This window comes from Agelaius phoeniceus, chromosome 11 (assembly GCF_051311805.1).
Source record: "Agelaius phoeniceus isolate bAgePho1 chromosome 11, bAgePho1.hap1, whole genome shotgun sequence".
NCBI classification, from domain to species: Eukaryota; Metazoa; Chordata; class Aves; order Passeriformes; family Icteridae; genus Agelaius; species Agelaius phoeniceus.
Window position 1 is genome coordinate 14,055,031 of NC_135275.1, and position 25,125 is coordinate 14,080,155.

The 25,125-nt window shown below is 43.1% G+C and overlaps 1 protein-coding gene across 3 annotated transcripts in view; it reads left to right on the forward strand.

Annotated features, from left to right (window-relative positions):
- The window catches only part of SETD5 (SET domain containing 5), a 65,325-nt gene that overhangs the window by 36,914 nt on the left and 3,286 nt on the right, over positions 1 to 25,125 (forward strand). For all 3 annotated transcript variants that reach the window (XM_077184276.1, XM_077184277.1, XM_054639892.2), the window contains 14 exons: positions 3,134 to 3,282; positions 3,600 to 3,717; positions 4,141 to 4,250; positions 4,536 to 4,782; positions 4,973 to 5,053; positions 7,367 to 7,675; positions 8,505 to 8,822; positions 9,307 to 9,549; positions 12,898 to 13,027; positions 14,208 to 14,461; positions 15,781 to 15,837; positions 17,257 to 17,703; positions 19,344 to 19,630; positions 22,292 to 22,425. In XM_077184276.1, coding sequence (XP_077040391.1) covers positions 3,134 to 3,282; positions 3,600 to 3,717; positions 4,141 to 4,250; positions 4,536 to 4,782; positions 4,973 to 5,053; positions 7,367 to 7,675; positions 8,505 to 8,822; positions 9,307 to 9,549; positions 12,898 to 13,027; positions 14,208 to 14,461; positions 15,781 to 15,837; positions 17,257 to 17,703; positions 19,344 to 19,630; positions 22,292 to 22,425 — 2,884 coding nt within the window. The remainder of the gene's footprint in view (positions 1 to 3,133; positions 3,283 to 3,599; positions 3,718 to 4,140; positions 4,251 to 4,535; positions 4,783 to 4,972; positions 5,054 to 7,366; positions 7,676 to 8,504; positions 8,823 to 9,306; positions 9,550 to 12,897; positions 13,028 to 14,207; positions 14,462 to 15,780; positions 15,838 to 17,256; positions 17,704 to 19,343; positions 19,631 to 22,291; positions 22,426 to 25,125) is intronic.

A 25,125-nucleotide genomic window follows, 5' to 3' on the forward strand; every position in this document is an offset into this window, starting at 1 on the left:
AGTTCAGAGAGTCATTTGACTTCAGTCAACAGTGATGCAAGTATATACTTAAAAGAGATTGAGATGTGACCTAAAAGCTTCCTCAAATCAGGAAGAGTAGGGAAAGATGGGTTAAGAGTTATACATGGAGGATATGGGATTTTGTTCATTGGAATATTTTGTGTAAGACAAGAGGAAATGATCTCGAGTTGCACCAGCAGAGGTTTACATTAGATATTAGGATTTCTTTTTTTTTACCAGAAGGTTTACCAAACTGGAATAGCTGCCTGGGGGAGTGGTGGAGTCAGTATTCCTGGAGGTTAAAAGACTTGTGGATGTGACACTGCAGGATATGGGTTAGTAATGGACTGGACAGTGGTGGCTTAACAGTTGAACTCGGTCTTAGAGGGCTTTTCTAACCTAAATGATTCTGTGATTTTATGATAAACCAGTTCTCAGCTGTCCTCATGATGCAAAGGGAAAGTTGTGAAAATATGAAGCTGTTTAGTGTTATGAATAAAATCATCTTAGTCCTGGCTACTGCCAGTTGCTCGACAAACTGAAAGCTGTGAATCACTTTCCTGACTGTTGTTGCCAAGCCAAACCCAGGGTTAGTATTTGCCCTTTGCTGCCTCTGATAATTGCTGACTTGAGCTCAAAACCCTGACTGATTTCACATTCTGAAGTGAAGAGCAAAAGGGCCTTTATAAAATAAAGCCACTGAGTATTATGCAGATGCTGCTCTGCAAACATATCAGAACAGTTTTGGCTGATTAGCAGTCAGCAGTCCCTAGCCTGTGACATGAATAAAATCATTTGTTCTTTTCACACATGAAAGCATGGCAGCTAATCCACTTCATATTTCTAAATTCAGAAAATGAAAACAAGCTGAGCTGTGTCTTACCAGAAGGGCTGTGAGATCATTCCTGTTTCACCAAACTCAGATAAATAAGTTACACAGATGCAGAGTTTCTCTTTCCTGCATGGACTTTCTCCTCCTCTGACCACCCCACTTTATCCCACCTATATTCCGCAAGCTGTTTTCTGGCATGAGGTGAAGAGTAATGGGGCAGTCAGTCATGGGGCAGAGGTGAGAGTGAAGGCTACCAGACATTAACTTCTGAAAGATACTATCTTGTTATGCTCTTAGAGTAGTAGAACAGTTTAGGTTGGGAGGAACCACTGAAGGTCATCTGGTCCAACCCTCCTGTGCAGGGCCAGCTTAGATGAGAAGGTATAAAAACAAATCAGTGATAGTATAGAAACAGAATTATTCAACTGGAAACACACTGGGTCCTAATTTATCTAATAGCTTCAGATACTTTCTTCTTATGTACTGTCATACACTAGGAAATCTGGTCCCATTTATTTATTCTTTGTTGCCACAGTTGGATAGTAGAGTGCTAAAAGTAATTTAGCCACTATTCCATGTAGTGTAAACAGTCTCATCCTACAGCTTGCTCATATCATGGGTTTGTTGATCAGAAATCAGGACCAACAGTGTGGCTTCTTAGACTGGAAATAACATGTTTCTGTGGACTTAGGGAATCCTCTGTGAGCTTCTGTCAGGACCAAGACCTGAAGAGATGAACACCCTGCAAGGCTCTTCAGAGTCTCCAGTACATATATCCAGGTTTTCCCAATTGCTGGCAGATAGACATTGCTACCATTGCTGGTATGAGACAGATAAATCCCATGGGCATGGCAAATGTGGCACTGGATTGTATCTCAAGAGGAGCACTGGACCATTACTCCCATCTGAATAGGTTTCAAATAAATATTTTTATAAAGCTGTCTTTATCCTGCATCTGAGTGAGAGAAGTCAACAAATATATGTTACTTTACTAGCTCGTCCAAGATCTGCAGTATAATGTCTTATAGAAACAACAAAAGTAATTTTCTTGAGGGGGTTTTAAACAGAGGAGATAGAAGATCCCAGTCAGAAAAAAGTTTAAAAGGCTCTGGTTTAGTATTTTCATGTGCTCAGTATGAGGGTTTTGCTGGGTTCCCAGTGCTGAGTACTGCCTTAAGACATTAACTTTTATTTCCACAAGGTTAGAACATCATGTGTTCTGTCATTATTTAGGCTGAGCCCCTTAAACTAATTTTTATCCATTTCAGCAGAGTGCTCAGTAGCTGTTTCTAATGAAAGTTCTCTCAGGAAAAGTTGAGAACGTGCTTTCAGTAAAATTTTGTGGTTTACTCCTAATTTAGATACATAATTGTCATTATTACCGAAGTCAGAACACTTATGCTTCAGTTCACTTTGGAAAAGTATCAAAACTGGGCCCTTATGAGCAGGGAATAGAATGCTTAGGAAGGAACAGGCACAGCAGTGGTGGTGAGGCAGCCAGTCATCTTCAGATAATCTTTACTTACAGAGAGGTTTCATCTGTTAAAAAAAGTACTTAGTTTTTATGGAATAAGTCTTTCCTATACCCTAGTGCTTATAATATCCCTTCCATTATTCCATAAAATATATCATATTTGGATGTCTGTACTTAAAGAAGGTTGTGGTTTCATGCTGTCAGACACATGGTTGTGAAAATCAGTTGTAATTGAGCTGTAGACTTTAACGTATGTTTTAATGAACTGTCACTACTTCATTAAAAATTTAGTTCCTCATGTTAAAAAAAAATTAAATCAACAGCACTAGCTGAGCAGAGATGTACAGAGAAGTTTCTAGATGGAGATGGAAATTGCCAGCTTAAGTCTTTGGCCTGTTTGCTGGAATTTACCATCCTTGCAGAAGGAAAAGCTTGCATTTTTTTCCTCTGAATGTGTGACAACCCACAATTTAGGGGAGATCTCAATTATTCTGGCTGTGAAAGTGGCCATAATTGCAAAGCAATTCCCAGTTAGTAGCAAGTGACAGGTCTGGTTATGCCTCCTAGCTGCAAGACTGAAATACTCAGTCTGATAGATTTGTCAGACTATTGTTGAAGGAAATGAATAAATACTGTTTGCTTTTGATAAATATTATCAAGGTTATTGGTCATTAGTAAATTATTATAAAATAACCAACATATTCACCTGGCAGAGTTTCTGTGTGTTGCTATTAGAATATATTTTCTTTTTATATAGGTAAAATATTCTTCATGAGTTAGAGGCCTTTGGTTCAAATGTTCCTCTTTTGCTCTGGTTTTTGTTACAGCTGCAGCTGGGAAGGGTGACTCGGGTTCAGAAGCACCGGAAGATCCTGAGGGCAGCAAGAGACCTGGCACTAGATACCCTTATAATTGAGTATCGAGGGAAAGTTATGTTACGGCAGCAATTCGAGGTCAATGGGCATTTCTTCAAAAAGTAAGAGTACTATGAAATGATGGGTATGAGAGCATCGTGGCACAGAGAGACTGGTGTCTCTATGGGATAGTGCTCACTTAGAGGGTCCTGTCAGCTGTGCCTTCCATAGAAGTGGGAAATCAGATATATCACCTCAGCTTGATGCTCTGCTTATGGACCAAACCCTCTGAAATAGATCTTTTAAATAGTTGGAAGTACCTAACCCCAGAGCGGTAGTGCTGATGGAAGTTCTGCTTCCAGTGAAGTGAGGGACCTGTTATCAACAGTGCTTTGGGAATTGGGTATTTTGGGACTGAGATGTTCTGTTGTTTCTGCAGGCCATATCCCTTTGTGCTGTTCTACTCCAAGTTCAATGGCGTTGAGATGTGTGTTGATGCCCGCACCTTTGGTAATGATGCCAGGTTCATCAGGCGGTCCTGCACTCCAAATGCAGAGGTAAATTCTCTTTTCATCATCACTGTTACTGCAAATACATGTTTTACATAAGCTTAGTGCTTTCCCTAACTTAAAATGCACTAAATACAGTAAATTCTCTGTGTCACTTGCCTGTTTGATGGTTTATACTTGGAATATGAGACAGTTTGGGAACATGAGGGAGGTTTTTTTGGAAGAGAAAGATTTCTCTTATGTCTTTCCTTTGGCTGCACGATGATACTGAGGGTAAGCAGGTGGTAGTAGTTGTAAGTGGAAAAGCACAGTATGAGACAAGAGCAGTGAAGCAGGCTTTTCCCTATGGAGAATTTGGGATAATTACTCATAGAGTAGAATAAGAGCTACTTTGCAAAAGGAGACTTCAGTCTTGGAAGTAGGAAATGCAACCTGTGCAGATGTCAGCTTCTTTCTACTTCGTTTAACAAGGTTCGTCATGTGATTGCTGATGGGATGATCCACCTGTGCATCTATGCTGTTGCCACCATTGCCAAGGACACAGAGGTTACCATCGCCTTTGACTATGAGTACAACATCTGGTGAGTCCTTCACCTCGCCCAGGAGCTCTCCACTGCCCTCCTGGACTGGACATCTTCCTCCAGCCCTTTCCTCGCATTCTACATATTGCTCCGTTTTCTACTGAGTTGCATTTCCCGGCTATTCTGTCCAGTTCTGCTGGCATATTCTCCAATAGAGGCCATAAGGTAGCCTGCTGTCCTTGCTTTGGCACGTGGTGAGATGTTTAGTAGGAGATGTATTGAATGTCTCTGTGCAGGGGTTGAGAAATGAAGAGTGACACGAATTATGTTTGTGTTTTGGAGCAGCAATTATAAAGTGGACTGTGCGTGTCACAAGGGGAACCGGAATTGCCCTGTGCAGAAACGTAGCCCAAATGCTGCAGAACACCTACCTCCACCTGTTTTAGGCACACTGATTGGGGCAGAAACACGCCGGCGAAAGGCCCGACGAAAGGAGCTGGAAATGGAGCAGCAGAGCCTTGCGTCGGATGAGAACGGCACTCAGCAAACTGAGGAGGTTCCTGAGGGACCTGCAGCAGTCAGTGACAATGAGGTAAAACCTTTGCCCCCTTGTTATATATGTTAGCATTCAGTGCTGCAGGAGTCTGATCCAATAGCATTGGAATCTGCAGAACAGAAACTGCAGGAAGCCTTTTTTTAAACCTTTAGTGCCTTAAATTACCATAGAAATTTTGGTAACTTTGGAACAGTACTGGGTTACTTAATCTGGGTTTCTCTCTCAGGTGCCAGAGAAGGAGGAGAAACAAGAAGGGGAGAAAGAGGAGCCTGTAGATGAACAGGGAGCCTTGGTCCACAGCAGACGGGCAAGTAGCTCTCTCTGTCTGGGTATCACCCTCATTAGGACTTACTTAATGCAGTGACCAACAGGTCCAGTTGGCTATTTCACTTGTTTGAACACAAATCCCATCTTCAGTAATTTGATTAGCAACAGCAAAAGAAAAAAAGGGGGGGGAGCAAAAAACCACCGAGGTTTGGTTGACTTCAAGTCACAGGATTTATGTTAGGGTGCTGCAGATTAGGAGATACACTATAGATTTGTTTCCTCATTGAAAGGTTTAAGTGTTACTTTCAGGGCTGTTCAATAGTCTAAAACATACCTTTAGGAGAATCATCAGCACTAGATTTCAAAAAGGCAGTTGGACCTTTTTTATGTTCCTGCTGCCCTTCCTTATTGCCAGTACAAGAATTTATGGCACTATATAGAACCATAGCATAGTTTGAGTTGGAAAGGACTATCAAAGGTCACTTAGTCCTACCCCACCTCAGTGAGCAGGGATATCTTCAATTCGATCATACCATGAACCAGAACCTGATTTTTCTTAAAACTTGGTCATTTTTGCTGGGTTAGGTTTGTAAACAGGTATCTGTTCAGTGTATGGTTTCATAAACATGTTGCCATGTGGGGAAAAGAGTGGGATCAAGTTGCAAAAGTCAGTAAGAGGAGTAGACCACCAGTAGTATTGGCACTTACTTAATATATTACTTACTTATATCTTAGTGCTCTGGGATCTTTGATAATACAGTCTTATTTTAGGCTTCATCTTTACTGAGTAGAGCTGGTGGTTTTTTTCTTGTGTTGCTTATGGCTCCTGGGATTGTTGCCTGGATTAGAATGTTTTATGCATGTGAATGGAGCCGTTCTGGCTCCTAATTCGTTAATTTAAATAAACAAGAGAAAAATCCAAACAAAAATGCAAATACACAAATAAAACAACCAACCAACCAGAAACTCAAGGAAGAAAAACAGAAAAATTACTCCCATCCTTTAACCAGCCAACAAATGTATTGAAGCTAGGAATTCCCTATTCTTCTTTGCTCACCAGTATCATAATCACATGTCTTCCTCTAATCAGGAATACGAATCTGCCAAGTGTAAATTTCCTGAGAATGCTTTAAATGTTAAGATAGTGCAGCAACCTGGAGAGCCAAGGGCCATCCAGTGGAGAGATGCTTGGATTAACTGATGGATTTTTTTAGAACAGATGAGATAAAGCAGTCAGTTTCCACTGAAATTTGAATGAGAGCAGTCATCCATCAGATTGGCCTTAAAGCTTTGGAGGGAAGATTTCATTTTAATGCAGGGAGGCTGATCTCTTTTTGGGACAGAATAGTTCAGTAAACCTAAGTGAAGTGTTAGTTTCCTGTCAGCCTGTAAGGCCTGTTCCTGTAGGTTGCACCAGTTAATCTGCTTTAATGCGATTCAGTTTTCTATACTTGGCATCAGGTAAATACCCCTCTCTGTAGTTTCCCCAGTCTCTCTTTGTGTGTGTGTGTGTGTGTGTGTGTGTGTGTGTAGTATTTTTTAATAGAAAACTGTAAAGGCCAGGCCATGGACTCCAAGATACTTTCTTCATTATAAATCTCAGAAGACACTTGACCCCACTTCTTTAAACCCACTTGATTCTTGCCAGTCACTGCAACATTATTGTACTGGGCTTTTTATAGCATAGGTACCAATTATTCCTGACACAGCCTGGTGATAAGATTTCCTGTCCTTTGTGTTTACCTAATAAATTGACTTGTTTTGCCTCTCTATTCTCTCATGTTCTGTTTTTCTTATCCACTATGTAAGCTGCTTACACCAGAGCTTTTATTTTTGAGCTGGGTCATCTTCTGACATTCTTGCTGGGAAAAGAATGAATCTGGAACATTTTAATCAGTTTGTGTGGTGTATTACACTTGCTGCAAATTACTTAATCATATACATCTATTGCCCCTGGCTTCTCTTTGGTTGGTCATTGGCAAATAGCTGTATTTGTTTCCAAGTCATCTCTCCACTCTACTTATACTTTCTTACGTTTTTTAATTCTTCAAAATCATGCATTTCCTTGTGGCTGTTTTATTAATATAACTCAGTAGTATCTAAGTGGTCCTATTTAAGAACAAAGTCAAGTTCTTCTACTTGCACTACAAACACATGATTATGTTGTTATTCTGGGAAATTTGCCATATTGAAAAATGCAAATAACTGATAAGAACTGCTTCTCTCTGTCCTCTGTCTGGCTTTTGTCATTGCTATTTGGCAGTTGTTCTCTTTCTGCTGCTTCCCATATCTGTTCTTGCCTTGTTTATGTGCATAATTCACCATGCTTACTTCAATTTCCCTTGTGTTGTAGTCCCGGGAAGACAGGAAGGTGGAAGCCATCATGCACATGTTTGAGAACTTAGAAAAGAGAAAGAGGAGACGAGAGCAACCATCAGACCGTAACAGCACTGATGCTGAAATCAACGTCAATTCTGAAGCTCCTGAGCTGGAAGAAGTGAAAACAGAGACTCCTGAAACTGAAGATGGAAGTTCAGCACTGAGTGCTCCTCCTGCTCCTCCGGCTCCTCCTCCTCCTCCTCCTCCTGCTCCTCCTGCACCTCCTGTTTCTAACAGTACCAGCAGTACTGGGGTGAACACACGACGCTCCTCACAAGTAGCGGTAAGATGAAGATAGAACTGTTTGCTATCTTGTACAAAGCTCAGGTGCAGCATTTCTGATCATAAGATCATTCAGGTGGGGAGGAGCTTTGTGGGCTTTCTAGCCCATTCTGAGTTAGGTAGGGACAGCTCTGAAGCTAGACCAGGCTGGCCAGTGTTTTACCCAGTCTTCTCTTGAAAACCTCCAGGGATGGAGATTGCATCTCTTCCAGGTCATGACTGTTAGGTTGAGAAAAATTTGTTGTGTATCCAGTCTGAACCTCTCATTTCAGTGTATGTCCATTGATGCACCACTGCATCTTCTTAGTGGCCTCAGGCTGTTTGTAGGAAGACTGCTGTTACATCTCCCTCAGTCCTCTCTGGGCTGAACAAGCCCAGCTCCTTCTCCAGGGAAGAGAACTGGTGTGAGCTTAAGTTGGATGCGTAAGTGCAGTGATGGAAAGTTATTTTCTTTTTGTTTGGGCTTTTTTTGACCCAGTCTACTTTGGATGCATGTGTTCCCATTTTATGGCAGGGCTCAGACACTTGCCTGGAGTGCTCCATGTCAGCTCAGGTCAGGATTAAGAGCAGTTATCTTGAGACAAGCAGCAAGTTTCCTATTGCTGCTTTCTTCCTAAAGACCCATGTTCTGTCCTTTAAGAATGCAGAAGACAAAACGATAATGTGCCAGTGTTGAAGGGTCCCCAAGGCCATCTTATGAACCAACACAGAGTCCAACAAGATTTTGAGAGTCAGGTAGTGTCAATAAATAAATCTCAATTCTTGATCCTGTATGCAGAGAAAAGGAATACTCTTAGAGGTGCTCAGACTAATGACAGTTTATTTTGTAGGATGCTGTCCCTGAAAAAACAGTGGCTAAGCCAGCTCCAGCAAAACCCTCCAGGCCCCGACCAAAAAGTCGCTTCTCTCGATACCGGACCAGTTCAGCACAAAGACTGAGAAGGCAGAAACAAGCCAGTTCCCAGCAAGCTGAACTCACACAGGCTGTCCCAGAGGAAGGAAGCACTGCCAGCTTGGTAACCACAACAGATGTCAGCAATGTGGAAGGGCCAGGAGAAGGCAGACAGTTGACGGGATCTGACCCAACTGCTATCCTGGCTACAGGATCCCAGTCTAAAGCTGCAGTAAAGTACCCCAAAACAAAAAAGGTAAATAGGACCAGGTGCTCAAAGTTGGGATGTCAGGATGGCAGGTATTCATTTAGGGTGCAGCAAAGAGGTTAACTTTCAGCTTAGAATTGAAGACCAAGAAGGAATGTGACTGCAGCTGTCATGTACAAGCTAGAATAAAGTTGGAAGGGAGGAAAAATTGCATAAGCTAACAGGCAGCTGCCACATACTGGGCATAAATTAGCTGTTTGTGTTTAGAAACTAGTTTTGAACGGGGTGATCAAGTTTTTGGAGAATCTTCTAATAAGATGAATGGGGCATAAAATCAAACTACTTCTGTGACATTGGGTTGTGTCTCCAACAGGTGAGAATTGGGTTTGACACAGGAAGTCCTTTCTGTTGAGAAGGAGGAGGGTTTTAGCAGTGGGCTGATTTGAGCATTGCTTCCCATACACCATTGTGCCATGTTGCCTTTCATCTTCACCTGTGCTGATTGCACTGACCTGTGTGTTTCCTCCTTCAGTACCTGGTTACCGAATGGCTGAATGACAAGGCAGAAAAGCAGGAGTGTCCAATTGAGTGTCCTCTGCGCATTACTACAGACCCAACAGTTTTGGCAACTACCCTAAATATGTTGCCAGGTCTCGTGCACTCCCCACTGATTTGTACCACACCTAAACACTACATTCGCTTTGGTTCACCTTTCAACCCTGAGAGACGTCGAAGGCCCTTCCTGCTGGATGGCATTTACAGCTCCTGTAAGAAGGTATGTTTGCTCGTGTCTTACCTTTACACAATGTGTGCTCATCTTACTGGCTCTCTTGTAAAGTTGTTGTGTCCTTTTGGAGTTTATTTCTGTGTATTCCTACTGAGCTAATGTGTTGATGCAATGTCCAGGCTATGACTGCTGACCTCCTTGCCAGAGTTCAGTTTTCATCCTTGCCTTTTGCCGTGGTAGAACAACTGTTCTGTGACTGCCCTTTTAGAAACATGTACTTTCAGATCTGCAGTGGCTGTTTATTTTCCAGCATACACAATTCAAAGAGTGTTGATTGCTTCCCTTAGAAAGTTTAATATTACTGCTTTCACAGTCAGAGGATGGTTGGCATTGTGGGGATAGGACAGTGTTGCAGAGGACCTCAAGAATCCAGTGCCTCAGTTAAGGTTCATTGTCTTCGAAGAGCCTTTGTGGTTTAAAAGTTTTGAGTTTGCCTGTTCACAAGAACAAGTCCACAGTTTGGCATCACAGACTGCCTGTCTACAGCAGATACTTGAGGCCATGCAGGAAGCCTGAACCAGGCCCAGCTAAGGATTTAGTTCCTCCAGAGATGACCAGTAAATGCCACTATTTACTCATCTGCAGGGAAGGCAGGGTCGTTCACTCAGTCAGATTTGTATTGGAATCCATCTTTCCTGTTGCCTGCTGGTTTTGCTCAGAGACTTTCCAGTTCCTGTGTGATTACCTGAGGACAATTATACAGAAATCTTTTCTGCTCTCCCTGTCTTGGTGGCTTTCAGGTACCATGTCCTGGTTTCTTTGCCTTCCTTTGTTTGAGGGTATTTTTCCAGAGAGAATCTTTGGACTTTACTGTTTTCCACCTTCAGCCAATTTGTTGTCATGCCCTAACAGTCTCTTCAGTATTTCCTTCATAGGTAAAGCTCTTCATGGTTCATATGTAGAGCTATGACAACACCTTGTCTGTTTCTGTGTGCCTGGGCAACCTCCTCATGCATCTTTAAGCTGAGAACTGCAAGGTTTGAGCTTCTTTTGAACCTTAACAGTGTCTTTGAGCCCCAGGGAAAAGAGAAACACCCAGAGCAAAGCTGGCAGAGTTATTTGGAGTTTGGTGCTTGGTGCTGTTGCTGTACAACTGGCCAGCAAGTTCAAAACTGAGGGAAAACTATTGTCATGGAACAAGTCTTTCAATCTGTTGCTGCATTTGACTCTTTTCTAGTCAAATGTTAATTCTCACTGCTGGACAGGGAGTGGACTAGTCTCACTATTGATGACTTCTGTTTAGTCCACACCTTCTTTGAAGTTGTGTCCAAAACTGGGTGTTGTGTTGCAGCTGGGACATTTTCAAAGCAGAAAAGTTGCTTTGTGTCTTCTGATCTGTACCCATTTTGTGCATCCCAGTATGACTGAGTTTTCTTTAACAGGTTGATTTAAACTCATGTTCAGTTTGTGATTTTGTATGTTGTTAGAACAACCCATTGGTTTGGTAGCCTGTAATTGTAGAAGTGATTGTTCTAGACTCTGCTAAGCTCTGTTGTGTTTTTCCCTATCCATTTCCCAGTTTAGTAGGGAAATTTTTAATGGTGTCATCTAGCATTCTTGTTTCGTAATCTGAAAACTTAAATACAGTATCTATTGCATTAAATAGTTAATAAGGTATTGGAAGTTGCTGTGTCCAGAACAGAGGTTGCAGAAGTAATTTGTTAGATTTCTACTTTCTGAATGCAAATAATTGTTAGCTGTTCTAGTGAGAGGTTTCATCCATTTTGTAGGAGATCCCTGGCTTTTTCTTGGAAAATTATTTTTAGCATTTGGTGGTTTTATGATTTAACAGTCCAGAGATCTAGAAATCTGCTTCTTATGTTCAGGAATGTTTAGAAAACTCACAGGGAATACCTTCTTTTCAGCCAGCTGAGGTCTAGAAATGGTCCAGAACTTGATGATAGATACGCTCTCTCAAGACCTGATCTGTGTCTTGTCTACTTTTGACTACTCAGCCAAGGAGGTTGATTTATAAAGGCTGTTGAAATAGATCACATATTTTCTTGGATTGTCAGCAGGCCTCATCCTTAAACTACTGAGAACTGTGCCAAAAAACTCAGCTGATGATGTCAGTTTGCATCCAAAGCATGGCAGTGTCTGAACCTCGCAAGGAAACTGAACTGTAACCTGCTCTCACGTTAATCACACCCTGTGCAGTGACTTGGCTGTCAGATCAGATGCCACCTTTGAGGTAGAGGTGCTCCAGACTGGCTGCCACTTCTCCCTTTTGCTGGCGGCCACAGTGGAAAGCCTTGAGTTCCATTTGAACAGAGAAGAAGAGTCTGCTGTACGGTAGTGAAGGCCATCAAAATAGATCCTGTCACCTGCTCTTCATCCTCGCATTGAAGTTTTCACTTTGAGGATTGTGGCCACTGAGTTTGTGATGTACTTTCACGATAGCTTTGAGGAGTCATAAGACACACACGTGTATCTCTAATAGGATACACATTGCTGGCATGCAGATGAACTGTGGATTCCTGAAAGGTAAAAGTACAATTTTAAACCTCTCTAGGACAAGAGGAGTCTGGTACAGTGAGTCCCCTGGTAAACTACACAAATGAAAATTGCTGTTTGATTTTTTTCTGCAGTTTGCTGTCATTTCACTGGATCACCTGAGTGTTTCCCCTTATGTTGTGGCAGTTACCTTTACAGTAGAATAAGCAAAGGTTCCTGCCTGCCATCAGGAGTCAGTCTGTATCAAGATACAGGGCTAGCACACCCACTGCAGCAGCTGATTTGCTGAGGCTTCAGTTCATGTTCGCTTGTGTGAGAAACATTCTTAATTGTCCGTGTTCAGAAGACTACTGTGACTTACCTTTTTTATTAGTAGCTGAAGAAAATATTTGCTTTTATTATTCTTTTCTTGGTTTATGCTCCTTTAAAACTGCTGCTTGCATTTTAATCAGACTTTTTTTTGCTCAAATTTGCTCTCCTTGGCAGGAAATGGCTTTTTTGCAAAAATCAGTGGTTGTACATAGTTCATTATATTCGTGTCCCTTTTCTTTTAAATTACTATTGTTTTAATAGTTTTAGGAGCCACCATCCAGCATTTTTATAGTTATAATTTGCTCTTCAGTGATCTCTGTTACTGTTGATGATTGCTGCTCCCAGAGCTCGTGTCAGGAAGGGCACAGCCCCAGCACAGTAGGTAGTGGGCTCAGTGCTGACAGCCGTGTTCTAACGCGCTCCCACCTGAGCGCACACCAGCGAGGTAACTCCAGGCTTCTGAGCAGCCTGCCCTGCTCCACAGCAGTGTGGGAGTTGGAGTGCATCCTGCAGGACTGCAGAGAAAGTACCCGAGGAGTTTCACGTTTATGCAGTCTCGTTCTGTTTCAGCGCTGGATCAAACAAGCCCTGGAAGAGGGGATGACTCAGACCTCAGCAGCTCCGCAAGAGAACAGGACCCAGTGTCTATACCAAAGCAATGAGAACAGCAGCTCCTCCAGCATCTGCAAAGATGACACAGGTAAGTGCTCAGCACCATCAGGGCAGCATGGGCACTGGAGTCAGACTGGGGAAGGTTCTGGCTACCAAAGGGAGCTGTACAAGTGACAGCTTAACATGTCCTGCTGCCCAATGGCACAGCTATGGGCTAGGTGAGAATGTTGCTTTGCTGTTCATTCAAATTTCTGTAGACTCATTCCAGCTTGAGCATTTGGGAAGTTTCTCAGTATTTTCTTGTCAAAAGATAATCACTTAACATTGCATTATCAGTCTCAGTGCTCTGGGATGTCTTCAACAATGGAGGGGAGGGGTTAGAGGGAAGAGAGCCCAGGATCATCTCTTTTCAGCAAGGTGCTGTTGGAAGGTCAGCTAAATACTTGCTGACTGTGGGAAGGTGTAGCAAAGTCTTACAGGCATGTGTGCAATAAACAAATCATTAAGTAAGTCTCAAGTATGGAGAAGCTAAAATCTCTGAGTAAAGCAACAGAATGGTTAAATATTGTGTCTGAATTTACAGAGAAAGAGAGTGCAGCTCAGCCCAGTCAGGGATCAGTTTTCCAAGGATGACAGACAGGAAGCTAGACATCACACAAATGATACAAATTTGATTATTGAAACGTGAGATGAATAGGAAATAAACAGAATGCCAGAACCAATAAATGTACCTTTTGAGCAAGACCTAACCTGTAGAATTTACTGGTGATTTGGTTTTGGGTTTTTTTTTAACTAAGCATCAAAAAATATTATTATTTTGAAGAGAGGTAGGCCTGAGGGAAAGGCTTTAATCCTTAGGGGAACTGGACATGTGCTTGGGCTGTATTGATGTAGCCTATAAGGAACTGTTAGGTTCAGGTAATGATAATGGAGCTGTCTCTGATTTGTTTGTAAGAATCACAATGACATGTTCTCTGACCTCTGTTCTCTCCTCTTTTTAACCTTTCTTGCCTTCCTTTCCCCTGGCTCCCTCTTGTGCTTGCTTCTAGTTGAAATATTTGCTTTCCTTGTTCAGTGCATGTTCCTGATGTTGTATTATTCTGTTACCAGTCTCTAGACATTGATGTAGAAGTAACTCAGAGGTACTTCATTTTTGGGAGTCGAAGACTCCTGGGTTTCATTTGGGCTGGGACAGAGGGAAGAGGACAGCATGTGATGTGCTCATCTTCAGTGGGTCAGCCGTGTCCTCAGCTCAGTTTGTGTTTCAGACTTGCTGAGTCCCCTGAAGAAATGGAAGTCTCGCTACTTGATGGAGCAGAACGTGAAGAAGCTGCTGCGGCCGCTGTCCCCTGTCACGCCCCCTCCTCCTGTCCCTCCGGTCCCCGGCGCTGCGAGCCCTCAGCTGGCCACGCCCTGCTCGTCTCTGCCCGGCGAGGAGGAGGCTCGCAATGGCTACGGCATCATGTTCTCACCCATCCCCTCTCTGGCTGCCAGCCGCTGCAATACTCCACTACAGTTCGAGGTAAATCTGCCTGGGACTGGGTGTGCTGAAAACAAAACAGCAATATTTGCAGCAGAGCTGGCACTAGGACGTTCCTTTTTGAATATGTATTCCTGAGCAGCATCACAGTCTCAGCCTCAAGAGCACTGCTGCCTTCCTCTTCTGCTTCACTTCTGGACAGATCTCCTGCTCTGTGAAATGTCAAACTTTCCTACAGCCCAGCCTGCCCTCACTTTGTAGCTATCAGTAACATTAGTCTTATCTTTTTTTTCTATTTCTGCAGAGTAGCTCCTAATTTCTCATGTTTTTCAGTGACCTTTAATCATCTCCCCCACTTCAGATCTCTGTGCCAATGGGGTTTTCACCCTGCCATTTCCAAAGGGTACAAGTATTCCATTTCTCAGAGGCTGTAAAGCATCCTTGGCTCCTCTTTCCTCAAACAGCTTTCAGTAACTCAGAGTATGGTAGTGTTACTTCATATTGTCTTCCACTATATTCTTTGGTTTTACAGATTGAGGTTTTTCAGACTCAATTTTGTGATCTTTTTAGAGTGGAAGTAATTTAGAGGATGCTTGCCCCCTCCATATTCATAAGAGTGGCAAAAGCATGATGCTTCTGCTTTTTTAAAGAAATTTCTGAGATTCCTCGGTTTTCTGCTTTGCAGAAAACAGTGACTCCTGCTATATTTCTGATAGCAGCATAGCTCTGGGAACCCTGCCTCTCTGATTCTATTTTAGGCCTGCTCAGTAGCATGCAAAGGGAAGTGGTTGGGAAGAGCCCTTAACGGTGCTGTCACATGCATACACTGCCTTCACTGATACAGGTGCCCAGATGATACAACATTTCACAAAGCTGGCTGCTCACACTCTTCTCTTGACTTGAGCTGAAAGGTGGCCCACAGTGGATTGAAAGAGACATGTTTGTTTTACAGTATATGTCTCTGAAAGGTCATCTTAGTCTTTGGGGGATCTTAGTTTGCTTTCTGGGCTAAACTAGGCTTTTCTTCTCTTCCATATTCTCAGACTAAAAACCATAAGTGTCTTTCTCTATACTTCATGGTGCAAAGTCTGTGTGACAGCATCAGAAATATAGAGGTAGCTGCTGCTTTTCTCAACATTCATGTGCTCTGGTTTGGGTACTAAGTTGCATCATGAGATGCAGTAACCCAGTCCTGTCTGTGCTTCTAGGAAGCTTTAGAAACTACTTAACCAACCATGATGCTGTCCAGGCTGGGGCCAGTTGTTTAGAATAGCCATTACTAACCTGTGTGCTTTTGTACATTGTAATTGCCTCTTGACTTTTGAAGTAGATGAATAACTATTTGCTTTTCCCTCCTCTAGAACGTGTCCTCCCCCGAGAGCTCCCCTGCGCACAGGCCCGAGTCCATGTCACCTGAGGTAGTTATGGGAGCGTGCTGGGAGGGGAGGGAGGAGTGTGCAGGCACTGGGAATAAGGGTGGAGCTTTAGTCACAGTAAGGCTGAGTAGAGTTTTCAAGGTTATCACAACAAAACAAACAAATTGAAGACTGGAATTTGATTCGTTTGCTGACCCTGGTGGGAATCAGACAGTGCAAAGACTCAGTATGTTTCAGCTACTGAGATGCAGGCAAGAGATTTGGGGACCCTGGAATTGCCATCACCAATTTCAGACTCAGCCCAGCCCATGAGTGGTCTGTGAAATTTACTGAGTAGTGGCCAAGTGACTGCTGGGGAAGGGAAAGCATTCACCACTATTTTTGACTTACAAGCACACAGTGGTACACCTGACATGCTCTCTTCAGCCTTGACTTACCACCTACTCACTTGCAGACTGAAAATGTTGAGGAGATGGTAAAATGCCCTATTTTGCTTAGCCTGACAGCTTAGCCTGTTGTAAAAGAGGAGATGAACTGCCTTGCTCAGTGACTGTTACATAGTAGAAAATTCCTGCTCATCTCCAATGTGGTGGATTACTGGGAGCTGTAATACAGCAGGGAAATGTTCTCAGCAACAGCAGGAGGGCAGAGCTGGTGCCTGGTGCTGCTGTGTTTTTCCCTCTGCACTGTAGTCCTGCAAAGAGGGTGAAATCTTGTCAGTTATACTCACTCATTGTTTGAGATCCTGACAAATTAATGTGGTGAAGGAGATGATTATTCTGCTGTCCTGGAGGGTTTTTGGCACTTTAAGTAGATAAATGAATATACTGTTGTATTATTGCCTAGTGCTCCACAAACTCTGACAGCACAAAGATGATGCCATTATGGTTTTGTTGGAAACTCTGAAATGTAAAAATGCAGTAAAAATTAAATGAATGTACTATTGTTAGAGATTTCCAAAGTTCACAATAAGTGAAAACAAATGGCTTAGAGGTCCTGGGTATTTTATTGTTAGGAAGTTAGTAGTGGCTGGCTTGGGACAGGCAAGAACTTGGCTCATAAAATAGCAGAAGGACAGCAGGTCTGTTCTATTCTCTCCTAGCTACTGCTCTGTATGAGCAGTATGCCTCTGATGTATGAGGCAATTGAAAATGCTGAGTTTAATTCATTAACTGCCTGGGGATAGTGTTGAGCTTTATCCTCTTGCTGCAGAAAGACTGCTGAAGGGGAAGGGGCATCCTGTATTGCACAGCTGAGCTGATCATTGTTTAGTCTCAGTCATTCCCCTGTTGAATGGGCAGAACAGTGCAGGAAAGAACCAAAGGGGTATTTAGAAAGGAACGGGGAAAGGGAAGCTAGCATTGTACAGAAGATTTTCTGACTTAAATTTCTCTCCCTACCCTTGCTTGACCTTTTTCCTGACAACCCACCCCCTTCCTGTATCCTTCTCGGATTTCCCAGGTCTGCCTCCGATCCGACCTGGATTCCAGTGCAAACACCTGCCAGGAACGGCCGTCGCTGCTCAGCTTTGCATCCTCTGATGCGGCTCCACAATCCTCCATAAACTCTACTTCAGAGATGAACTTCCCAGGGAAAAGTGGGGAAGCACAGATGCTGCTACGAAGCTCTGATCAGGCTTTTCGGACAGAGTTTAATTTAATGTATGCCTTCTCCCCATTGAACGCTATGCCCCGCGTGGATGGGCTGCTGCGGGGCTCTCCTCCTTTGGCTGACAGGAAGCCCATGAATTCGGATGCAGGATGCTGCAGCTCTCCTGCAGAAGGGTATTTCAGCAGACACGAGTCAGGGCTGCTCAAAGAGACAGCACATGGGTCCATGTCCCCCTGCAGCGAGAGGGCTGCTGAAGGCACCAGAGCTGCTCCCCAGAATCCGCCACAAAGGAAGAAGGCAAGTACTCCTGTAAAAGAAATCCTTCCATTGCTGTGAGGTTTACTGTTCCCACTCAGATTACTGCAAAGACAGAACAGAGAGAGAGTCTGGGCAAGTTATCCAGGCATCCAATGCCTGGGTGAAAACAGTGACAAGAGGGAGAGCTACCCTTTAGGCAAGATTTTGATATGAGAAGTGGAAAAAAAGACACCATGGTGCAAATACCTCTTCTGGGATCACAGAAAAAAGAGCAGGATGCTGGCAGCTTTCATTAACAGTTGTTAAACTGAGACAAGACCCAAAGCAATAACACAGTGCAGCTGTACAGCTGGTGAAGGTGTTATTTATCAGGATGAAAAGGGTTCTTACTGGGAAAGAGAGGCTAATGTTTCAAAAGAAAACATAGGCTGTTTACTAGAACATATTAGAACATTTCCATAACATTGCAACAAAAGTAAGATGAAGGTTATTTAAATTTTAGCTCTTTGAAACTAAAAACACAGGAATATAGTTTAAAAAAAGTAAATACATACTGGTTTCTTACAGCAGGCCAGTTACCCTCATGGGACTAAAACTGAGGTAAAATGTTAAGTCAAGGTAGTGCTGTGATAAAATTGGGTACTCATGGGACAAATTATCAGTGCCTTTTCCTGTGCTTGGAATTTTTTTTTATGGCAAGTGTGGTAACTGAGATAACTTGTAAAAGCGTCCAGCTGGATGGAATATCTTATTTCTTTTCCATTTCTGGAGTCTCTTGATTTTTTTTCTTTGTTTTTTCTTTTAAAATTACATTTAACTTAAAACCTTCATATGTTGAGTTACTTTTGGAAATAACTTGTTCAATATTTTAGCATCATAAAGCCTTCTGTACGGGCATTGAGTCATAGCTGATAAATTCTTCAGCAGAGCTGCCTTCTGTGAGTCCTTTATGGCTCCTTTCCTTATAATAACTTTGAGTGAAGGCAGGCTGAAAGGTAAGTGCTCAGCTGGAAATACTTGTTTCTTTTTGGTTCTGCTGACCTTGTGTTCCGAGGCTGCTTTATCTTTGGTTGGTGTCTTTGATAAATCTGAGACTGCTTTGCCCAAAACACATTTTACCTTGGCTACAAGCAGTTTGTTTTGGTGGTAGGGCTGAAGTTTGCAATGCCTCCATAGCAGGAACCTGCTCTAAGCAAGTTAAAATTCGGTGCAAGGCTTCACCAAGCTTTTAGTGTTAATGTGGCTGAACTAGTGCAGATGAACTGGGTACTGATGTGAAAAAGAGTCATTACCTGTTTTGGTGATGTACAGATATTGAAAAAAGTTACAGTCTGTATGGAGGGTTTTGAGAGGAGGGAGGTTATAGCAGCTTGTTGTTTGAATATCCATCTCCTGAAGTAATGTGAAAATCCAGGTGGTTAGAGAAGCAAACAAGCTGGATGTTTCTACTGCTGTATTGCTCATAAAAAGTAAAAGGAGGGTGATCATGGCAGTCTGAATTTGCACCACTTAGCTCTTTTCTGGAGCATTTGCAGATCCACCAAGAGTTGATAATCCCAATATGCTTTTCAAGTTTTACCTGCAGACCCAGAAGATGTTTTTGGACGGTGTGTGGGGCTGTTCCTGCCCGTGTCCTGGTGCTCTGTGTTCCCTGGCCCATGGCTGTATTTCCTCCCCAGGTGTCGCTGCTCGAGTACCGCAAGCGGAAGCAGGAGGCCAAGGAGGGCGGCGATGGCGGGCGCGGCGCGGGGACCCCCACCCGGCAGGGCAGCGGCGGCTCCGGGGCCGACACGGACGGGAACGGCCCCTCGGGCTCCGCAGCACGAACTCCGTCCTCCCCACAAAGTGGCTTCTCCCCTTCTCATCCCTCCCTGCCTCACGTAGAGGATGTCAGCCCACCAGACTCAAGGGGCTGTAGTTCCTCATCATCGCTCAGTAAATCCCAGGAGAGCATCAGCAGTAGGTGGTGAGTGTTATCCTTCCAAGCAAGCCTGAGATTCCCCCAAGGGGAGGACCAAACTCCCCAGGGGGCATTTCCATAACAATATGTGCAGTGAGATGGATTCATTTGGGTCTCTTGGTATTGTTCTCTTTCATAATTGCTAAACAACTCTGAAGGATACCAGCACTCTTCTCAGCCTGTCTTTTAGTTCTTGGTTTAGATATCAAAAATCTGTATTGAAAGGTAAAAACTTAGGCAGCTGTTGCTCTTCCACGAGTTCCATTTTGAGGTCTTGGGTTGTAAGGTCTTGGCCAGGCAATGAAAGTCTAATGCAGGTCTTTTTTGGCTGAACCTTCACTCTTCTTGGACATGAGTGGTACTAAGTCCATTTCTGTTCTGAAGGAAAGCTCACAGACCTCTGTAGCTTTGCACTTGAGAAGCAGGGACTGTGCAACAGCTCCAGCTTTGCTAATTTACCAGACTCTGGCATGCCTAAGGCATGGACAAACCACCTTTATCATGGTTACCCTGAAAAGGTTTGATAAAGGGAAAGCCTTCAAAAATTTCGAACCTGGTCCAAAACCTGAAGCAGCGCACTGAATTGCCAAGTGTGGCATTATGGTGCCAGTGATGGCTGGGAGGTTCTGCTGATTGGATCTGTGTAGGGCACTGGCTCTGCTGCCCTCGTTTGTGCACACCATCAGCAGAAAGGCACACACAGACACACACCCCCTTTTCTGATGCTGATCTCCACATACATGGTTGGGTCACTGCTTGGGTAATGGCAGAGGGTTGGCATGAGGAGAAATTCAAAGCAGTGTCGAGGGCAATGAGAAGTATGAAGTTTGTGTTGAAAGCACTTGGGTGAATTTGGAGGAGTAATAGATCTGTTTCCTTCCTTTTTCCATCACTTTTCAAGCAGAGTTTAATGGAAACAATTTGTCTTTTACCTCTCTTGACAGTTTTTTGTCTACCAGAGGACCTTCTGCCAGATATTGGGACTGGCCACAGCTGAGGCAGTCTGCTAATGATTAGTTTATCATCATTATTTTATTTTCAGATATTCTATAAAAGTGGTAATAGCCCATGTTGTTCTCCTCCTGTGCTACTTCCTTCTGCCTGTAAAAGAGCAGGAAAAAAGCCAACCAGCTGAATGAACTAAAACTAGTTCAGGGTGAGGTGTCAGTGTGGCATCCTTGCTTTAGTACCATCTTTGTGTTCTCTGAGCTTCATCTGCTGCTCCCTCAGCAGGTCCTGCTCTGGCTTCAGTTTCCCACATGGTTTCAGGAGTAAGTATTGTGTGGGTATAAAGATCCTATTGTTATGGCACACTGGATATAAAGTTGAAACCATGCTGATATGTTTTGAAGTGGGATTAAGCAGATTTGCTGCCTTTAAAATCCTTGGGTTTCTCTGTTTTAATGGGCATGGCTGACAAACGTACACTCACTTTCTACTTTTAAAATTATATTGGAACCTGTTACTGAGGTAAAGTGACCCAGTTTTGTCTTTCACTCCGTGTGCTTATACATCAGATACATTTCCAGACATTCACAATATTAGGAACAGAAGAAATTGGCGAGAACTAAAATTCCATGCCTTAATGTGTAGAATCTTCCAGATTTTTGCTGAATTCTGCAATAATTGAGAATAGCTTTCATGAAAAAAAAAAAAGAAAACCACAATGGTTTGTCTATTTCAGTTGCCAGGATAAAGCCATCACAATGTAAACAGATGTGCTGCTGCCCAGTAAAGCCAGCCTTGTAGAAAACAAGTCTCCAAGCAAACAAAATAATAAAAAACCCTAATGGAAAACACAGTATTCAATATATTAACAAAAATTAAATACGGAAATCAGTCAATATCCAGTTTATATGCATGCTTCCATCATATGCAATGCATTTAATATAATCTAAATATTTAAATTCAAGCATGTTTAAGGCACAAATTCACCAGTGTCCAGAGTAAAGGCATTGTAAATCCCTACTCATGGTGATGCTGTCTCTAGGCTAAAAGACATATTTCCAAAGAGATTTGGATGGTTCTGTGTGTGGTAGATGGAATGTTGACCCAGGTGCCTGAGGTTTGTCTGTAGCTCTTGTTTTTCTTCAACAGATTGGCTTTAGGAAAGCCACTTCACCTCTTTGTCACCCTTAGACAAGACACTTATAAAATTGAACAATATCTAGCATTAATCTTGAGTGGAGCGTTTTCACACTACAAAATTAACAGGACAAAGTGACATTAGTGGGCAAAATGGCCCAGCTAGCTCTGCTCCAGAATATTGCAGTATCCAACTATATTGTCTTGGCACTGTATTATCATAAAGGTATTGAGTTTGCCTCTGCTTAGTTTGAATGAATGTAATTATGCAAAATAGCTGCAATTAATCTTAAGCCAATACCAGGATTTTCAAAAAAAGGTTTGAAACTCAAATTTTTCTGTAACCGGGTGATTTACTGAACTGGATGCTCATATCATGTTTTTGATTAAAGACTTGGTGTTCTGAGGGCAGTGGCATCATGATAGCAGGGACCAGCAGTCTGAAATCCTGCTGGAGGTTTTTTACCTGGCAGAAGCAGTTCAGAAGTTTGTTCCTCATCCATCTAAAGAGCTGGTGGTGTCTGATCCCCTGTGCATTGGGGATGTTGCTCCCTCCTCAGCTGTGCCTGGGTTTTGTTGCAGGATGGTGCCGACGTCGGTGGAGCGGCTGCGGGAGGGCCGGGGGATGCTGGAGAAGGTGCTGCGGAGCGGGGCCAAGGTGGCCCAGAGACACGAATCCTCCCCTACCCAGGACTGTGCTCCTGAGAGAGATGCAGGTAGGATGGTGAAACTTGGGCATGTTTGCTTGGTGGGACATGATGTGCTTGGATAACTTTGCCAGCTTGTCTGTGAAGTTGGTTAGTTGTACCTTCATCTTTGACATTATCAAAGCTGCCTTCTGCAAACCAAACTTTACTGTTATTCAGATATTGCTTGAGCCTGTATCCCTCTCCTGTTGGACCTGGAAGACTTCTAGATTTTTTCCTAGGGATTGAATCCAAGACTCCCTGCATGTTGACTCTGACAGGGACAGCTTCTTTGTCCTTGGACAGATGGGTGCACCTCCTATGCTCTGAAAGAGCTGTCATTTAATGGACATTGGGTGAACATTCAGACAAGTGTATTACCTTGTTTCTGAGCAGTTTAGGGCAAGTATGTATTTCCTTCTTTCCAAATCAGGCTGTAGTAAGATGTGTTTGAGACCAGCTTTGAAAATTGGCTTCTCATTTGGACTTCTCCTGGTTTTGTACACCTAAGCTCATTCTTTCAGTGCTTTTTCTTCATCTAGTCTTGAGAGGAAGTCCTCTTCCCTATCAAGTATGTCACATTTTCATGGGACCCCATTGGGAGTCTTTTCCCTGTCTTTCCCATACCAGTGGAAGTGGTTTTCCTGGTTATTTTTTGGAGGGGTAGGCAAAATCCAGGCTCTTGGAACAGGTCTTTGCCCAATGTAACTTGTACAGCTCTGGCTCTTCAGTGTCACCCAAGACTTAGGATGGAGTTAAACTTTCATCTGCAGTGATAAATTCTTTCTTGTTACATAAACCCCAGCCCATTCTGAGTTGTGAAAACCTAATGCTGCAGCTGACAAAAGTCATCTTGTTTCCTTCATCCTAGCACAGCAAAGTACTTTTTTTCTTTTTTTGCTTGCTCTGGCAATTTCTTCAGCAGCTTGTTTAGATTCTTGTTTAGATTCTTTGAGCCACCTCCCCTCCCCCAGTTGCTGCTCTGCTTCTTAGTGAAACAAATGGGTGGCTGAGTCCCTGCTGTTCCTGGTAGCACCTGGAGGAGTTATGAAGATGCACATTTTAACTTGCTGCTGCTGTAACATAATATTAACAGGAACTAAAAAATCCCAAAGTTGGAGGGTTTGCTGATGAAGCATGTAGCAATGAAATGGAATTTGTGTAATTTGTGTGCATTGCACGCTTCTGAGAACTGCATCTGCTCTCAGCAAAACCTGTCACTTCATATATGCTTTAGGTTGACACAGGCCAGTACAGCCAAGAAAAGCAGTTATTCATGTCCTTCCCTTGTGCAGGTATTGAGAATAGGGGAGGAAGATGTTGGCTCTAGCTTTTAAGTTTACATAAAGCAAATTCAGAAAGGTCGTAGTTTATTTACCATTTGTAATTTAGTCTTTCAGTAGGCTTTAACTTGTCAAGGTTTCTTTCTGGAAACAGGCAATGCCAGTAAATTGCCTAGCCCTACTGGTGTGCCCAGCCTTTTAAGAAAACAGTTTCTTCCAGAAATCTTTAGATTTCTTGTGATTCTCATACTTGAGTTCTGTTAATCACAACAATCTCTGAATTGAGCAGCTCTTCTGTGCATGACTTTTTAACAAAACATGCCCTAAACTTCTGAATTTTGCTATTATGCAGTACTTGTAATGCCTTGAGAAAGCTGACCTAGAACAGAGGCTAGACAGAGTTAAAGAATAAAGTAGGGATTTATTGAAAGTCCTTAATGGTGGATACACCTTGGGCAGCACAAGAGCCTGGCCAGGCCACACCCAAGATGAACCAAAAATGGTCACAAAATGGATGACCAGTCACAAGGTCTCACACTTTTATAAATTTTGGTCCATTTGCATATTGGAGTTAATTGTGCAATTATAGCTTTAGCTTATGAAGTTCCATCCTCCTTGTTTTTCTCTTTTCACTGTTGTTTATACTTTTTGGGCCTGGAGCTTGTAACAGTTGTCCTTGGACAAGCTGGAAAAGGATTGTTTTGTCTACCTACCGGGGTGAAGAGAACTTGCTAACACATAATATGAAGCTCACAGCTACACACTAAAGCAGCACAGAATCTGAAAAATATAAAAGCTAAAACTTAAGGCATCACTTGGAATGTCACCAAACAGCCCCTTGCTGCATCAATGACATTTCAGAAATGGAAGGTGGCACAGGACACATGCTGGAAGCTTCACGCCCCAGTCTCTGTGCAGGCCTGTGCCCTGAGGGAATTTCTGAGCCTCAAGAACAGGCAAGGGCTCCATCCAGATCCGTGTTAGCTAAGCCAGCCTTGTGGTATAGCACAGAGAGGACAATGGCAGCAGAACCACGGGGCCTACTGGCACTGATGCTTGTGTCAGTGCAGCTGGGGCAAAGCCAGACTTGTCTGGCAGAAGTACAGAGCAGACTGAGGCAGTGTGTCCTGTTTCATGACTGAGACACATCTGTCATATAAATTTGATACTAATCCTAACACTGTTCCACCAAGGCATTTCAAACACGGCTGCTGAGAATCCCTGAGATGCTGCAGATAAACAGTTCTGTCTCATTAGTCTGCAGAGAATTCTGATGTGAAATCATCTGGTCTCAGCAGCTTCACCCCTCCTGCAGAAAGCAGGATCACCAGCCATGGTTACAGGGGTAGCAGCTGAAGCACACAGTTGGCACACAGTGGCTGTGTCACTGCAGTAAGTGCCTCTTGCCTACCCCAGGTCAAGTTCAGTGATATGGTAGGACAAGAAG